Source organism: Mytilus trossulus, unplaced genomic scaffold (assembly GCF_036588685.1).
Source record: "Mytilus trossulus isolate FHL-02 unplaced genomic scaffold, PNRI_Mtr1.1.1.hap1 h1tg000024l__unscaffolded, whole genome shotgun sequence".
NCBI lineage: Eukaryota > Metazoa > Mollusca > Bivalvia > Mytilida > Mytilidae > Mytilus > Mytilus trossulus.
This window is the reverse complement of record NW_026963290.1, coordinates 4,932,552-4,946,853: the sequence shown is the minus strand read 5'-3', so window position 1 is coordinate 4,946,853 and position 14,302 is coordinate 4,932,552. Positions and strand designations below refer to the sequence as shown.

General features: G+C 33.8%; 1 protein-coding gene across 1 annotated transcript in view; it reads right to left on the bottom strand.

Moving 5' to 3' along the window:
- The window catches only part of LOC134699060 (uncharacterized), a 36,770-nt gene that overhangs the window by 9,036 nt on the left and 13,432 nt on the right, over nucleotides 1–14,302 (bottom strand). Inside the window, exon 5 of the mRNA XM_063560744.1 lies at nucleotides 8,061–8,456. Coding sequence (XP_063416814.1) covers nucleotides 8,061–8,456 — 396 coding nt within the window. The remainder of the gene's footprint in view (nucleotides 1–8,060; nucleotides 8,457–14,302) is intronic.

The following is a 14,302-nucleotide window of genomic DNA, read 5'->3' as shown; positions in this document are numbered from 1 at the left end:
AATCTTAAAATGGCAGAGAGAATGGCTGTGAAGGCTCTAGCTGTTACTGGTTTGGTTGGGTTCCCGGTATGGTTGGTCTATCTTATTAAATATATGTATACACATTCATATATAGCAATCCAGAGTAACTACTCTGTAGATTCAGTCGATAAGTTTAAAAACTTTCATTAGCATATAGCTCATTCAGGCTTACAAGGGTCTCAATAAAAGAACACCTATAAAATTATGTAGCCTTAATTCAACAACATCTATTTAAAATAACTATCGGTAAAAAATACCGTAATGGTTATTACTGTGACCAAGACAATCTATTTCTTTAATACTTTAAGAAATATATTTACTCCCATATAGGCTCCCAACTTTATCTCCCTAACTTTCCTCCTAACTTTACTCCCACAGCTCCTTAAGCTCCCACAGCTCCTTAAGCTACCAACTTTACTCCCACAGCTCCTTAAGCTCCCAACTTTACTCCCACAGCTCCTTAAGCTCCCAAATTTATCTCCTAACTTTAATCCCACAGCTCCTTAAGCTCCTACAGCTCCTTAAGCTCCCAACTTTACTCCCACAGCTCCTTAAGCTCCCAAATTTATCTCCTAACTTTACTCCCACAGCTCCTTAAGCTCCCAATTTTACTCCCACAGCTCCTTAAGCTCCCAAATGTATCTCCTAACTTTACTCCCACAGCTCCTTAAGCTCCCAACTTTACTCCCACAGCTCCTTAAGCTCCCAAATTTATCTCCCAAACTTTCCTCCTTAAGCTCCTTAAGCTCCCAAATTTATCTCCTAACTTTACTCCCACAGCTCCTTAAGCTCCCACAGCTCCTTAAGCCTCCACAGCTTCTTAAGCTCCCAACTTTACTCCCACAGCTCCTTAAGCTTCCAAATTTATCTCCCAAAGCTCCTTAAGCTCCCAAATTTATCTCCTAACTTTACTCCCACAGCTCCTTAAGCTCCCACAGCTCCTTAAGCTCCCAACTTTACTCCCACAGCTCCTTAAGCTCCCACATTTATCTCCTAACTTTACTCCCACAGCTCCTTAAGCTCCCAACTTTACTCCCACAGCTCCTTAAGCTCCCAAATTTATCTCCTAACTTTACTCCCACAGCTCCTTAAGCTCCCAACTTTACTCCCACAGCTCCTTAAGCTCCCAAATGTATCTCCTAACTTTACTCCCACAGCTCCTTAAGCTCCCAACTTTACTCCCACAGCTCCTTAAGCTCCCAAATTTATCTCCCAACTTTCCTCCTTAAGCTCCTTAAGCTCCCAAATTTATCTCCTAACTTTACTCCCACAGCTCCTTAAGCTCCCACAGCTTCTTAAGCTCCCAACTTTACTCCCACAGCTCCTTAAGCTCCCAAATTTATCTCCCAACTTTCCTCCTTAAGCTCCTTAAGCTCCCAAATACGTCTCCTTAATTTCCTCCTAAATTCTCCGAGCTTTCAAGTTTGGTGTTTCATAACATTCAATTCCAAACCACGCCAATTACTGCTTTTCGTAGCTGATCATTTTAGTTTTATAAGAAAATCAGCCAATCACCGACTCTCTTATATCAGTCGGACCAATCAGCAACCATCTCTCTAATTAGGGAAATTCCCGAAATGGCAATTCAAAATGTAAACACTGGACATTTTATGTAAATAAAGATGTTTTCCAGCTTAAACTCATTAAGAACTAACATATGTATTCATCATGAAGGTTATTACACCAACAGGATAACTTAGGAACACATGAAAAAGGTTAATATCTCAAATAAACAACAAAACTAAAGGTAGCGGCACTCCGGGAACAAACTTTGTCACCGCGAGTAAATTAAACTCATAACATCACTTTAAACACAATAGAATTAAATCAATTTCAGTGTAATCAGCGTATCAAATACATTCATATGCAAAGCATATCATCTCACAGTCGTCTTCGTATTATTATTTGTACTTAATATAAATAACACAGCACATTCAAAAAGGGGGGTTGATGGCATTACAATATATACTAGAAGAGTTCAAACAAAGCCATATTTGCAATAGGTGTATGTACGCAGAAACCAGTTTGATATATAAAATAACTTTAAATGCTATAGAGATGACTGATAACATCTGTATTTTGCATAACTTCCAAGCATAGTTATTGTTTTCTATATCAAGAACTTTAAAATAATAAAATCATAGCATTTACAATTTGTTTTATGGCCCAGGGGGTAGTCAATTTTCTATGTGTTATGCCCCTGGGGCCTCAATTTTCCTAAATTAGTCTACTATTTCTAGCAATTTGGAATATTTAAAAGTACATATTCAGGAAAGAGCACACTATTATAAGTTTTGATGAAAGAACTTGCGTATTTCTAGCTTGTATTTTTTATGCCGTGGTGAAAAAAAGCAGATTTAGGTGTTACGGCTTACTTTTAGGTTATCGACAGGGCACAAACACCCCAAAAATAATATGTAGGAAGGATCTATAAGTTTCAATGGCTGCAAAATAAAAATATAAACACTTCTTAATAATTAAACTTACAAATATGCAAATATTATGAAGTAATTTTGTATTCAGGACTTTAAGTAAACTATGCATACTGTAAACTGTGAATTTATGCTGAGTCATCATATTTAAGGCCCAGGATCCTATTAAGCTTTATGAAATATTTATAAAACTTCATACTTGGGTTAACTTCTTTAAAATCTGTGAGATAAAGCAAATTTGGTTAAATTCAGAATGTTTTCTTTTTTCATCCTATATAGGTTGCATTTCTGTAAATATTGACAATGCAATTTCCCACAGGAACTCCTTTTACGGCTAAAACTGTTCCACTTTCACAATGAAGTTTTGAATAAAATCTTATCCTAGAATTGAAAGATCATATGCACTACAAAAAATTTCAAAGGTCAAAATATAGAGTTGTGCGGCAATTTTCAACGTTGATATGCTCTGACTTTCTCACAGTTTAAAATACCCCTACCAGATAAAAGGTTACCACAGATTTCAATATAAACAAATTGCACATGAATATTTACTGGTAACATTCCCAAGTTATGTCTCTATAAGATGTAACACAGAGATTATAATGGGGAACCAGTATGTAAAATTAATTTTCTTTGAATATTCTAAATCACCCCAAAAGCGGCGGGGTTTGAAAACAGCTGTATTCTCAAAGAGCAACATTTAAAAGTCATATGGCTGCTCAATAAATGCCGTGTTTTGAAGCCGAAGTTTACCGATTGTCACCTTATATTAAGCAAATAACAAAAAAAACATGGGTATTAAGCTTGTGCTAAACATGCATAATCAGATGATTGTTTATTTTAATGACAGATCCATGCGTATTGCGATCACCGGAGTTTTACGAGGAGTGTCACGCTCAGGTCACTATGCATACGAAAAATATGTCGGGCAAATTGCTTCCTGGAATGAAGCAGTTAAAAAGGTAAACTTCTTCTAAATGTGGACGAATTAAAGAATTTTCCTCATAAAAAGTATTTGTACATACATTTTAAGTTGTATAATGAGAACTTTCATTTAGTTATAAAAAAAACATATTTTATTTTTAATTTGAGGTTTCATGACTTTAATTAGATTAATTGGTAATTAACGTTGTCAACTTTAATTTGAATGCGATGGTATTTGCCAAAAAAAAACCCACTTTGATGTATTTAGAGAATGGGCACTACTAGAATTTTCAGACAACAAATAATTTGATAAATACTACTTTTTATCTGGTGCTTCCTTTTCAGCAGAAGAATGTGCAACTGATTTTAATTCCGCACACTTATGCAGCTTTTATTACGCGACCTGTAAAACCTAATTTCGGTTGATTAATTTTTACGTGCAGATTCTGTTGATATAATCAATATTTCATCAAAACCAGAATTGCAAATAATATAAATGTAAACACCAACTACAACGCGCCTTTGCTAGTGGCATCAAACGGAACCAGTTTTAACGAGACAGTAAAATTGTCCATTTACTTGAATACAAAAGAAATCAAACACACCTGAAAAACAAACAAACTATACAATGATACTCACTTGCTCGGTTAAATTCAACATAGCGAATAAAAAACAATATCAAACACCAAAACCAAAAACCAAAATTCACAAGGATTTGATAAATTCTAAAATGAACAAGAAATCAGCTTGATTATGACCGCAAATGCCCTTCGCTTAATCGCTTAATCGCCTAATGTGGACCTATAACTAGAACCCACAACACTGTTGGTTATCCGAACTTTAAATATTGATAAATAACAGATATTTAGCCAAATATTTATCTTCATACGAATTAACTTGAAAACGTTAATCGGGTTGATTGAAGTAAGTCGGCTTCATATCTTGACTTACATCTAGAAATTGACAATGAGGGTCGGTTGAAGACAAAACTTTACGACAAAAGAGATGATTTCAGCTATCCAATTGTGAACTTTCCATTTCTAAGTAGCAACATTCCAGCAGCACCTGCATACGGGGTATATATCTCCCAATTGATACGATATTCCCGTGCTTGCATTTCCTATCATGATTTTCTTGATAGAGGGTTACTGCTCACAAGGAAGCTATTAAACCAAGAGTTCCAAATGGTGAAGTTGAAATCATCCCTTCGTAAATTTTACGGATGCCATCACGAGTTGGTTGACCGTTATGGAATAACCGTTTCACAAATGATATCGGATATGTTCCTTACGTCGTAACTACAATCCCCTTCCCTTTCATGAATTTGACCTACCGAATTAGACCTTTTACTGGATTTGTAATCACATAAGCAACACGACGGGTGCTGCATGTCGAGCAGGATCTGCTTACCCTTCCGGAGCACCTGAGATCACCCCTAGTTTTTGGTGGGGTTCGTGTTGTTTATTCTTTAGTTTTCTATGTTGTGTCATGTGTACTATTGTTTTTCTGTTTGTCTTTTTCATTTTTTGCCATGGCGTTGTCAGTTTGTTTTAGAATTACGAGTTAAACTGTCCCTTTGGTATCTTTGGTCCCTATTTTACTCATGTACCATTAAAACACCCCAATACTGCACGTGCAAATATAATGCTTGGTAAAAAACGATGACTTTTCGGTGATATCTTTTACCACTGTTAGATGCATTTTGCTTTACATATAGGACTACCGAAAAATGTCCTTATAGTGTATAAGGATCAGGAGTAAATGTGTGTATCACAAATTCGTTCAACAATCATTTTTAGAAGGCGTTAATTATGTTATTTGTTTACTGACACAGAGTTAGCAAATTAAAATTTTGTAAATCAATGTTTTTAATTTATTTTTTATTATTTCCTGTATATTTGCATAACTATATTAACGTATTTAACGTTACCATCACTATTTCTTTGTTTTCTGGCAATTTGCAGTTTACTATCCATATCCATATGTCTTTTCAGTACGCGTTGAAGGTTTTTTTTGGGGAGAAAATGGAGAGGGATTAGCAATATCCCATATCTCAAAAGTGCAAAACTGTAGTTCCTGATTTCACGTCAAACTGTCTCTGGCGAATACTAAACGTTTTCCTAGTTCATTATGGCATAATAGGGTATGGGCTAGAATTTAATCAGCAGTGGCTTCCCGGGGGAGAAATAGCACATATAGCCACCTGCAATAAATGATTCAAAACAATATTTACTACATTTACTATGCTTTTATTCAGGATAAATTAATGTTTTTTAACAGTCACAATATGATGTAGGGTGACACATGCGTTTTGCCCGACAATTATTGCCATATATCTTAACTTCCGTTACAATTGCCTCTTCGCTCATTCCCATATTTTGTGACATTCCTAGTTCTTTTCTGTATTTTAACATAGTTCGTGTTTTTCCCATTTCCAAATTTCTTGAAGCTTGTTCACCCTTTCAATTTTATGATATAATGCTGCGTTCACACGTAATTCGAATTCGATTCGCATTAACTAATTCGAATAAGTTTAATTCGCATTCGAAACGTTTTACGTCCTAACGTCAATTCTAATTCGAATTACAATGCGCGTCATATTCGCTTGACTGTCCAAACGACGTTAACTTTTAATTCGTATTAACAAAAACGTATTTCTAATTCGAATTGGGTAATTCGAATTAGCCAATTCGAATCAATTCGAATTAAAAAAGAAGAGTGTGTGAACGCGATTAGCGAATTCGATTCGCATTCGATTCGAATTCAATTCGAATTAAATGTCCGTATGAACGAGGCATAATAGTATGTTACTGTATTCATTAGAACTATTAATAATATATGCACAAAAAAATGTCATAAGATGTTGAAACGTGATTAATTCATCACCATAATTTTATCATGTGCTATTTGATATACGTTTTAAGTCTCGATATCAATAAAACACTATCCAGTTACGATTATTTTTTGATTTTAATACCATAATTACGATTATCTTTTTTCCAAGTAACGATTATCATCCAGATTTTTTTAACGGCAATTTTCAAAGTGCTCAGACAATTCAAGTGAACCGGTACGATTCAAATATGATGTAATGAAAAAGAAAAACCTTGCAGCTGAGTAACTATTCACAAAAAACATGCTACAATTGTGAAAAATGACTGTAAAGATTTTACCTATATTTGCCGTCGCCATATTGGGATAATCGTAATTTCAGTTACGATTATCTCTTTAATACCAGTGACTGAATTAGTGCATAGATAATCGTTGCAAGTTGGATAACGTCAATAACGGTTGTTGTTTACGTTATTTGTACTACATTTTACATTTGCGACAAACATTTTTCTGAGGCCGAATAATCGATAAACAGTTTAAGACATTCTAATATGACGTCCTTATTACACTTTGTTCACAAAGCCGTGTTCTAATGAGCACAAAAAATATGATCGACACATGCGCACGGACTTTTTATATAAACGTTATTACCATCGTTATCCTTTTAAATATTTACATTTAAGCAGCAAGCATAAACTTTTATTATATATTTTTATCAAACAACATATATTTACCCTGGTCGTAGTTTTTAAATATGAAATGTAATATACAAACTCCTCGGGGAGGAAACGGGAACAGCCAAACAGTCCGTCGGTATTTTTGTACGCTTCGACCTATAAATATGTTAGAATCGAAATAATTCCTTCATGTCATGCTCTATGCTCATTTTAACATGGATAGGCATTATATTTGACCACATTTTACACCTCGCTAACGCTCAGTGTAAAATGTCGACAAATATAATACCTACCCATGTTAAAATGAGCATAGAGCATGACATGAAGGAATTATTTCTTATTTTGACATTTGCGACAAACATTTTTCTGAGGCCGAATAATCGATAAACAATTTAAGACATTAAACTTCAATAAAATATTTTTGTAATTTAAACTCGTTATCTTAGCGACTTTTCAACATTCGCCTCGCCACTAAAACCCTCTGCAACACAAGCTGGTTGACCCTTATGGAATAGCCGTTTCACAAATGATATCGGATATGTTCCTTTCGTCGTAACTATAGTCCCCTTCCCTTTCATGAATGTGACCTACCAAATTAAGATTATTTACCGGATTTGTTATCACATAAGCAAAAGACGGGTACAACATGTGGAACAGGATCTGCTTACCCTTGGAGCACCTGATATCACCCCTAGTTTTTGGTGGGGTTCGTATTGTTTATTCTTTAGTTTTCTATGTTGTGTCATGTGTACTATTGTTTGTCTGTTTGTATTTTTCAATTTTAGCCATGGCGTTGTAAGTTTATTTTCGATTTAAGAGTTTGATTGTCCCTTTGGTATCTTTCGTCCCTCTTTTATTTGACGTTATTTGATAACTTGAAACCATATTTCAAAATTAAATCAATCGAATCAATGCAAACAATTGTGTAAATTGGCAGAATTTGATGATAGATTGGTACCCAGGAAACACATGACGTCCTTGTAATGTCAGGAATAACGTTGTAGTAACGTAATTTTACGTCACCACAACGTTGATGTACGACGTTGTGACAACGTCAAGAAAACCATACACTTTTACGTAAATACAACGTAATAACCTGACGTCAATGCAACGAAAACATGACGTTGTCACGACGTAATTATGACGTAACATTGTTAGCTGGGTAGCTACTTACCTTTAACATTTATATAAGCAACACCAGAATATGCAGTATTTATTCGACCTGATGAGCTTACATATGCTACTTGACACATGTACTCCTTCTCATCTTCACAGGCTATCTGAGAAAACTGCATTATAGCAGAAGTTGTCAAAGATGATGTTGGGTTGGTAAGTGTCACTCTGTCTGTTAAATAATTGCCATCAGGTGTTAGGGTTGCATTTAGTGGAACAACAGGAGTGTTAAATATGGCTATATTTTTAAACTGTCCATTTATTTTCGCCTGAAAATTTAAACCCGTAACAAATTCTCCTGTCACTGTAGAATACGAACATCTCAACTGTAAATAAGTCTGTCCAAGAATTCCATCTGAAGGTGTTGCCTGCATCTGAACATTTATAGTTTCTGTACCTACAAAAAATATAAGAATAAGAAGATTTGATATGAATGCCACAGACACAAATATCAATCACAGACTCAACGACACAGAAAGTGTGCAGCTAAATATCACCATACGATCTTCAACAATGAGCAAAACGCATTCCGCGTTGCATACTTGACAGGTCTAGAAATGTCAAATGTAAACCAATTCAAACGAGAAAATCAATATAACGTTTCTGATTTATTTAAAAAACAATGAAAGAAAACAAATTTGATGTATTGTAACACCAGACAAGCCCGAAATAATGTGTTTTTGACTTTGGACAAGCATATACAGAATATGGCGGGGTTAAACTGTTTGTTTTAATTAACTATACACAACATATAAATTGTGAAATTAATGCAATTGGTATGATAACTACATCACTGGTATTACAGAGATAATAGTAACTGCAATTACGATTATCCCAATATGGCGACGGCAGGTATAGGTAAAATCTTTACAGTCAATTTACTTAAATGTAGCATGTTTTTGTCACTAGTTACTCAGCTGCAAGGTTTTTCTATACCATTACATCATATTTGAATAGTAACGGTGCACAGGAATTGTCTAAGCGCTTTGAAAACTGCCGTTGAAAAATTCGGGATGATAATCGTTACTCTATGGAATTTCTCTTGTTTGATAATCGTAATTTCTTTATCGGATAATGGTAACTGAAAATTAAATGTGTCTTTCAGCATTTTAATGGTATTGTGTGTATTAAAATGCAAATGTACAGTTAATTGATGACATCAACGGAAAATTAAAAAAAATGAAGAAACTTACAGGTTAATATTTAAGGCAAATGTACTTATATATCTCTCGATTTATTCGCGTTTTTTTTTTTTACAAAACCGTGATTTCTTGTCCCAGCCACTTTAAAAAAAAAATGTTTTGGATCTTTACAAGTAATTTTTTGTGCCGTCATTACATGGAATTAGATTAATGGTTTTGATCTTTACAAGTAATTTTTTGTGCAGTCATTACATGGAATTAGATTTAACATTTTTAAGCAAAGAAACATAATATTTTTAGAGGGACTAATAAGCTATGGATTCCTGGCATTTCCCTAGACGCCCTCTTCAACATCCATGCTTAATGTTTGCAAGATATATAAACATAAGGGTCTTACGAAAGAAATGATGTTTAATAACGGCACTTTAATTGATGACAAACAAGAGCACATCAAATAGACCAGAGTGATACCGTATTTTTGTTAATGTCCACTTCGAAACGGTTCAAATCTCCTTCAGTATCTGGTTCTAAAATTATGAAACAAATCAGTGTACAGCTTAATACGTGTTTTGATGAATATAATCTTTCTTGTTACTATTGCAATATGGAGATTGTGGGGAAAAAACATGTAAATATGTCCATTACAAAACGGTCACCTACGAAACAAGTATTGGAGATTTTAATTTTTTTCAATTCTATTCGTGCAAAACAAAAAGCAAGGGTTAGTTTAATGTAATTTTCAGTATGTTATCAACATAGTATAGGGTTGATGTCAACTTTTTGTCCACTACGATCCAAACGGTTTTGTCCACTCGACACTCAGGAAAATGTCCACTGCGTAACATAAGTTGTACGTTTATATGTGAAGTACTGTATAATACTTGTCGATAAAAAATGGTTCTCACATACAGAAAAAAGTGAGATCTTTCTAGTTTATAAAGTAAAACAAACTAGAATGTCTATAGGAGACATTAAAATGCAATAAGATGTGCGTTTAAAAGCAGTTTCGTAGTGGACAAATGTCCCCTGCGAAACAGTACATACATTATGAAAATGATATCATTTTAAAGAGTATTTTTATTTAAAAACAGGTCTACAATAGAGGTATTCAAAATAACTCTAGAAATAAAAATTTTGACAAGTTGATTTTTAATTTTTTTAGGTCTGAAATTCACACTTTTATTGAAAATTGCCCTTAAAACAGACAACAATATGTATTACCTTTTAATGTATACATGTTGAAGGTCGAACTAACGGTGTGAGTACTAATGAGGCAACTTTCCATCCAAATAACAATTTCAAAAAAGTAAACCATTATAGGTTAAGGTACGACCTTCAACATGTATACATTAAAAAGTAAAAACACAAAAATACCGAACTCCGAGGAAAATTCAAAAAGGAAAATCAAAAATCAAAAAAAGGTAATACAAATTGTTGTCTGTTTGAAGGGCAATTTTCAATAAAAGTGTGAATTTCAGACCTAAAAAAATTAAAAATCAACTTGTCAAAATTTTTATTTCTGGAGTTATTTTGAATACCTCTATTGTAGACCTGTTTGTAAATAAAAATACCCGTTATGCCATAATGAAGTAGGAAAGACGTAGGTTGGGAGAAAATGGAGGGGGGATAGCAATATCCCATATCCCAAAAGTGCAAAATTGTTGTTCTTAATTTCTCGTCAAACTGTCTCTAGAGAATACTAAACGTCTTTCCTACTTCATTATGGCATAACGGGTATGGACTAGAATTGAACCAGCAGTCGCTTCCCGGGGGAAGAAATAGCACACATAGCCACCTGCATTAAATGATTTAAAACAATAATTATTATATTTACTATGTTTTTACTCAGGATAAATCAATGTTCTTTAACAGTCTTAGGGCCAGCTGAAGGACGCCTCCGGGTGCGGGAATTTCTCGCGACATTGAAGACCTATTGGTGACCTTCTGTTGTTGTTTTTTGTATGGTCAGGTTGTTGTCTCTGTGATACATTCCCCATTTCCATTCTCAATCTTATTAATCACAAATCTGATGTAGGGTGACACATGCGTTTCCCCTGACAGTTATTGCCATATATCATAACTTCCTATAAAAGAGGGACGAAAGACACCAAAGGGACAGTCAAACTCGTAAATCTAAAACAAACTGACAACGCCATGGCTAAAAATGAAAAAGACAAACAGAAAAACAATAGTACACATGACACAACATAGAAAACTAAAGAATAAACAACACGAACCCCACCAAAAGCTAGGGGTGATCTCAGGTGCTCCGGAAGGGTAAGCAGATCCTGCTCCACATGCGGCACCCGTCGTGTTGCTTATGTGATTTCAAATCCGGTAAATAGTCTAATTCGGTAGGTCAAATTCATGAAAGGGAAGGGGATTGTAGTTACGACGTAAGGAACATATCCGATATCATTTGTGAAACGGTTATTCCATAACGGTCAACCAACTCGTGATGGCATCCGTAAAATTTACGAAGGGATGATTTCAACTTCACCATTTGGAACTCTTGGTTTAATAGCTTTAAATTGCCTCATCGCTCATTCCCATATTTTGTGACATTCATAGTTCTTGGGAGTTTTCTGTATTTTAACATAGTTCGAGTTTTTCCCATATCCAAATTTCTTAAAGCTTGTTCACCCTTCCAATTTTATGATATAATACTAATAGTATGTAGCTGTTTTCATTAGAACCATTAATAAAATATCTACAAAAAGATATGTCATAAGTTGTTGAAACATGATTAATTCATCACCATAATTTCATCATGTGCTATCAGATATACGTTTTTAGTGTCAATATCAATAAAACACTATCCAATTACGATTATCTTCGCATTTTTTAATACCATAATTACGATTATCTTTTTATCCGAGTTACGATTATCATCCCGAATTTTTCAACGGCAATTTTCAAAGCGCTTAGACAATTCCAGTGCACCGTTACGATTCAAATATGATGTAATGGTATAGAAAAACCTTGCAGCTGAGTAACTAGTGACAAAAACATGCTACATTTAAGTAAATTGACTGTAAATATTTTACCTATATCTGCCGTCACCATATTGGGTTAATCGTAATTGCAGTTACTATTATCTCTTTAATACCAGTGTACATGTCATCGTAAATTTATATACCGTCCCAAATTTCATTATATATCCGATAAGTTTTAAAAACTGAAAGGAGAAGGTACGATTGTGGGTTCAATTGGTCAATAAATCAAATATATTTCAAAATGTCTTCTTCTCTTTACCTTTATAATGACTCACACTAAAAAACAAGCTTCAAATGAGTTCAAATAGGCGACTAAAGATTTAATTTTAGCTTAAAGTTTAAGTCACAAGTCCAACGTAAGAGTTTTATATACAATGTATTTGATTAAATAATACATATTTAAGTTCCAATATTAACTCACCTATGAGTGTACAAAGGACAATCACAACATGTATATTTTTGACACTCATCGCATTATCCAGGATGTAAAATATCGCACTGCAATATTTACCTTTATAGATAAAAATGGAGGCAAATAACAAAGTTCAATTTTATTGATAAACTTTAACTTTATTACATTTTATTTTCGAACGCTTTCAGATCATTTAGAAATGCATGCGCGTCTAACTAATCAATATTCACGATCAATAATTATTAATTATGCTATTCAAACTTGTTCATAGAACTGCATCGAAAACATATGAACATGATGAAATAATTGATCACCGTTAGTAACGGAAGTGCTCGATGCTTGTTATATCATTGTGTTAATTACTTCGCAAGAAATATTATGGTCAAATTATTCAACATTAGTTAACAAAATAAAGAAATCAAAACCGACAGTCAAATATATCGCCTATTAATATTTTTTCAATGCAAATCTTAAATGAAGGTTAAGATCACTTACCTAATTTTGGTGTGGGCCTTCAACAATAAGCATAATACATACAATTCCAAACCCAATCTTCTATGATCTTCCGCTGATTAGATACTTGTAACTGAACAACCAATGTTTGATAATAGATAAAACTGATGTATTTATCTTTTCATGGCTTTTTCAAATGATAATTCCTTACCAAATCTGTACCATGAAGATCGACCTGACAGGTATTCGAATACGTAACTGGTTGTGTTAATTATCTTTGTATTTAATTCATTATTCTTATATAGACAAAAATGAATGGGAAATATTTGATTATGTTTAAGGATACTTAATATCTAATGACTGTAAAATTTATAAAAATGTATTTCATAGTTGTAACGTTTTTCTAGATAACAAGACCACGAAAAAAAACCCGCCAACATCGAATTGCATAATCGTTGTTAATTTCACCTCATGAAATTAAGTATGTATTCTCGAGATTAGAATAAAGCAAAGTGCTCTTGACCAATGGAATAAAATAATTTGATGTTGCTTGATAGTGAAGAATATATATTTTTTTAGTAAATGTGTCTGTTTTAAGGCGCACTTGCAATTACAAACAACGGTTCATGCTTTACTAAGTCACAAATAGGACATTTGTTATCCATTTTTGTGATGTATTTTAGCTTTTGATTTTGCCATTTGAGTAGGGACTTTCCGTTTTGATTTTTTCTCAGAGTTCATTATTTTTGTGATTTTTCCTTTTTTCGACAAGGTCAACATCTAAGCAACTTCAGATTAAACAGAACATATTTTTTGAAGTGTGTGTATAAAGTTTATTGTCGAAGGTCCACACTAATATAAGACAAATGACCCGGACCTACATTCAAGACTTGATTACGACAGTTCAATTTTGTATATGTTCTTCAGAGCTATTTGTATTTATTATCTAAATTAATAATACTATGAACATAGGGAAATGTGGTATGATTACAAATGAGTCAAATACGCCAAAACTTTCAAATGAATATTACATAATCAGTTATAATCAGCAGTGCAACCGTTAACAATGAGAAAATCAGTACCGTATATTCGGTTATAAAAGGCTCTGACATGAAAAATATTAAACACTTCAATTTAGAAATCTGACGAAACAAGTTATTACAAAACATTTCACTAGAAATACATATGACAGACAGAAGCGTAACGACAACTACTGAACTACATACTCCTGACTTCGGAT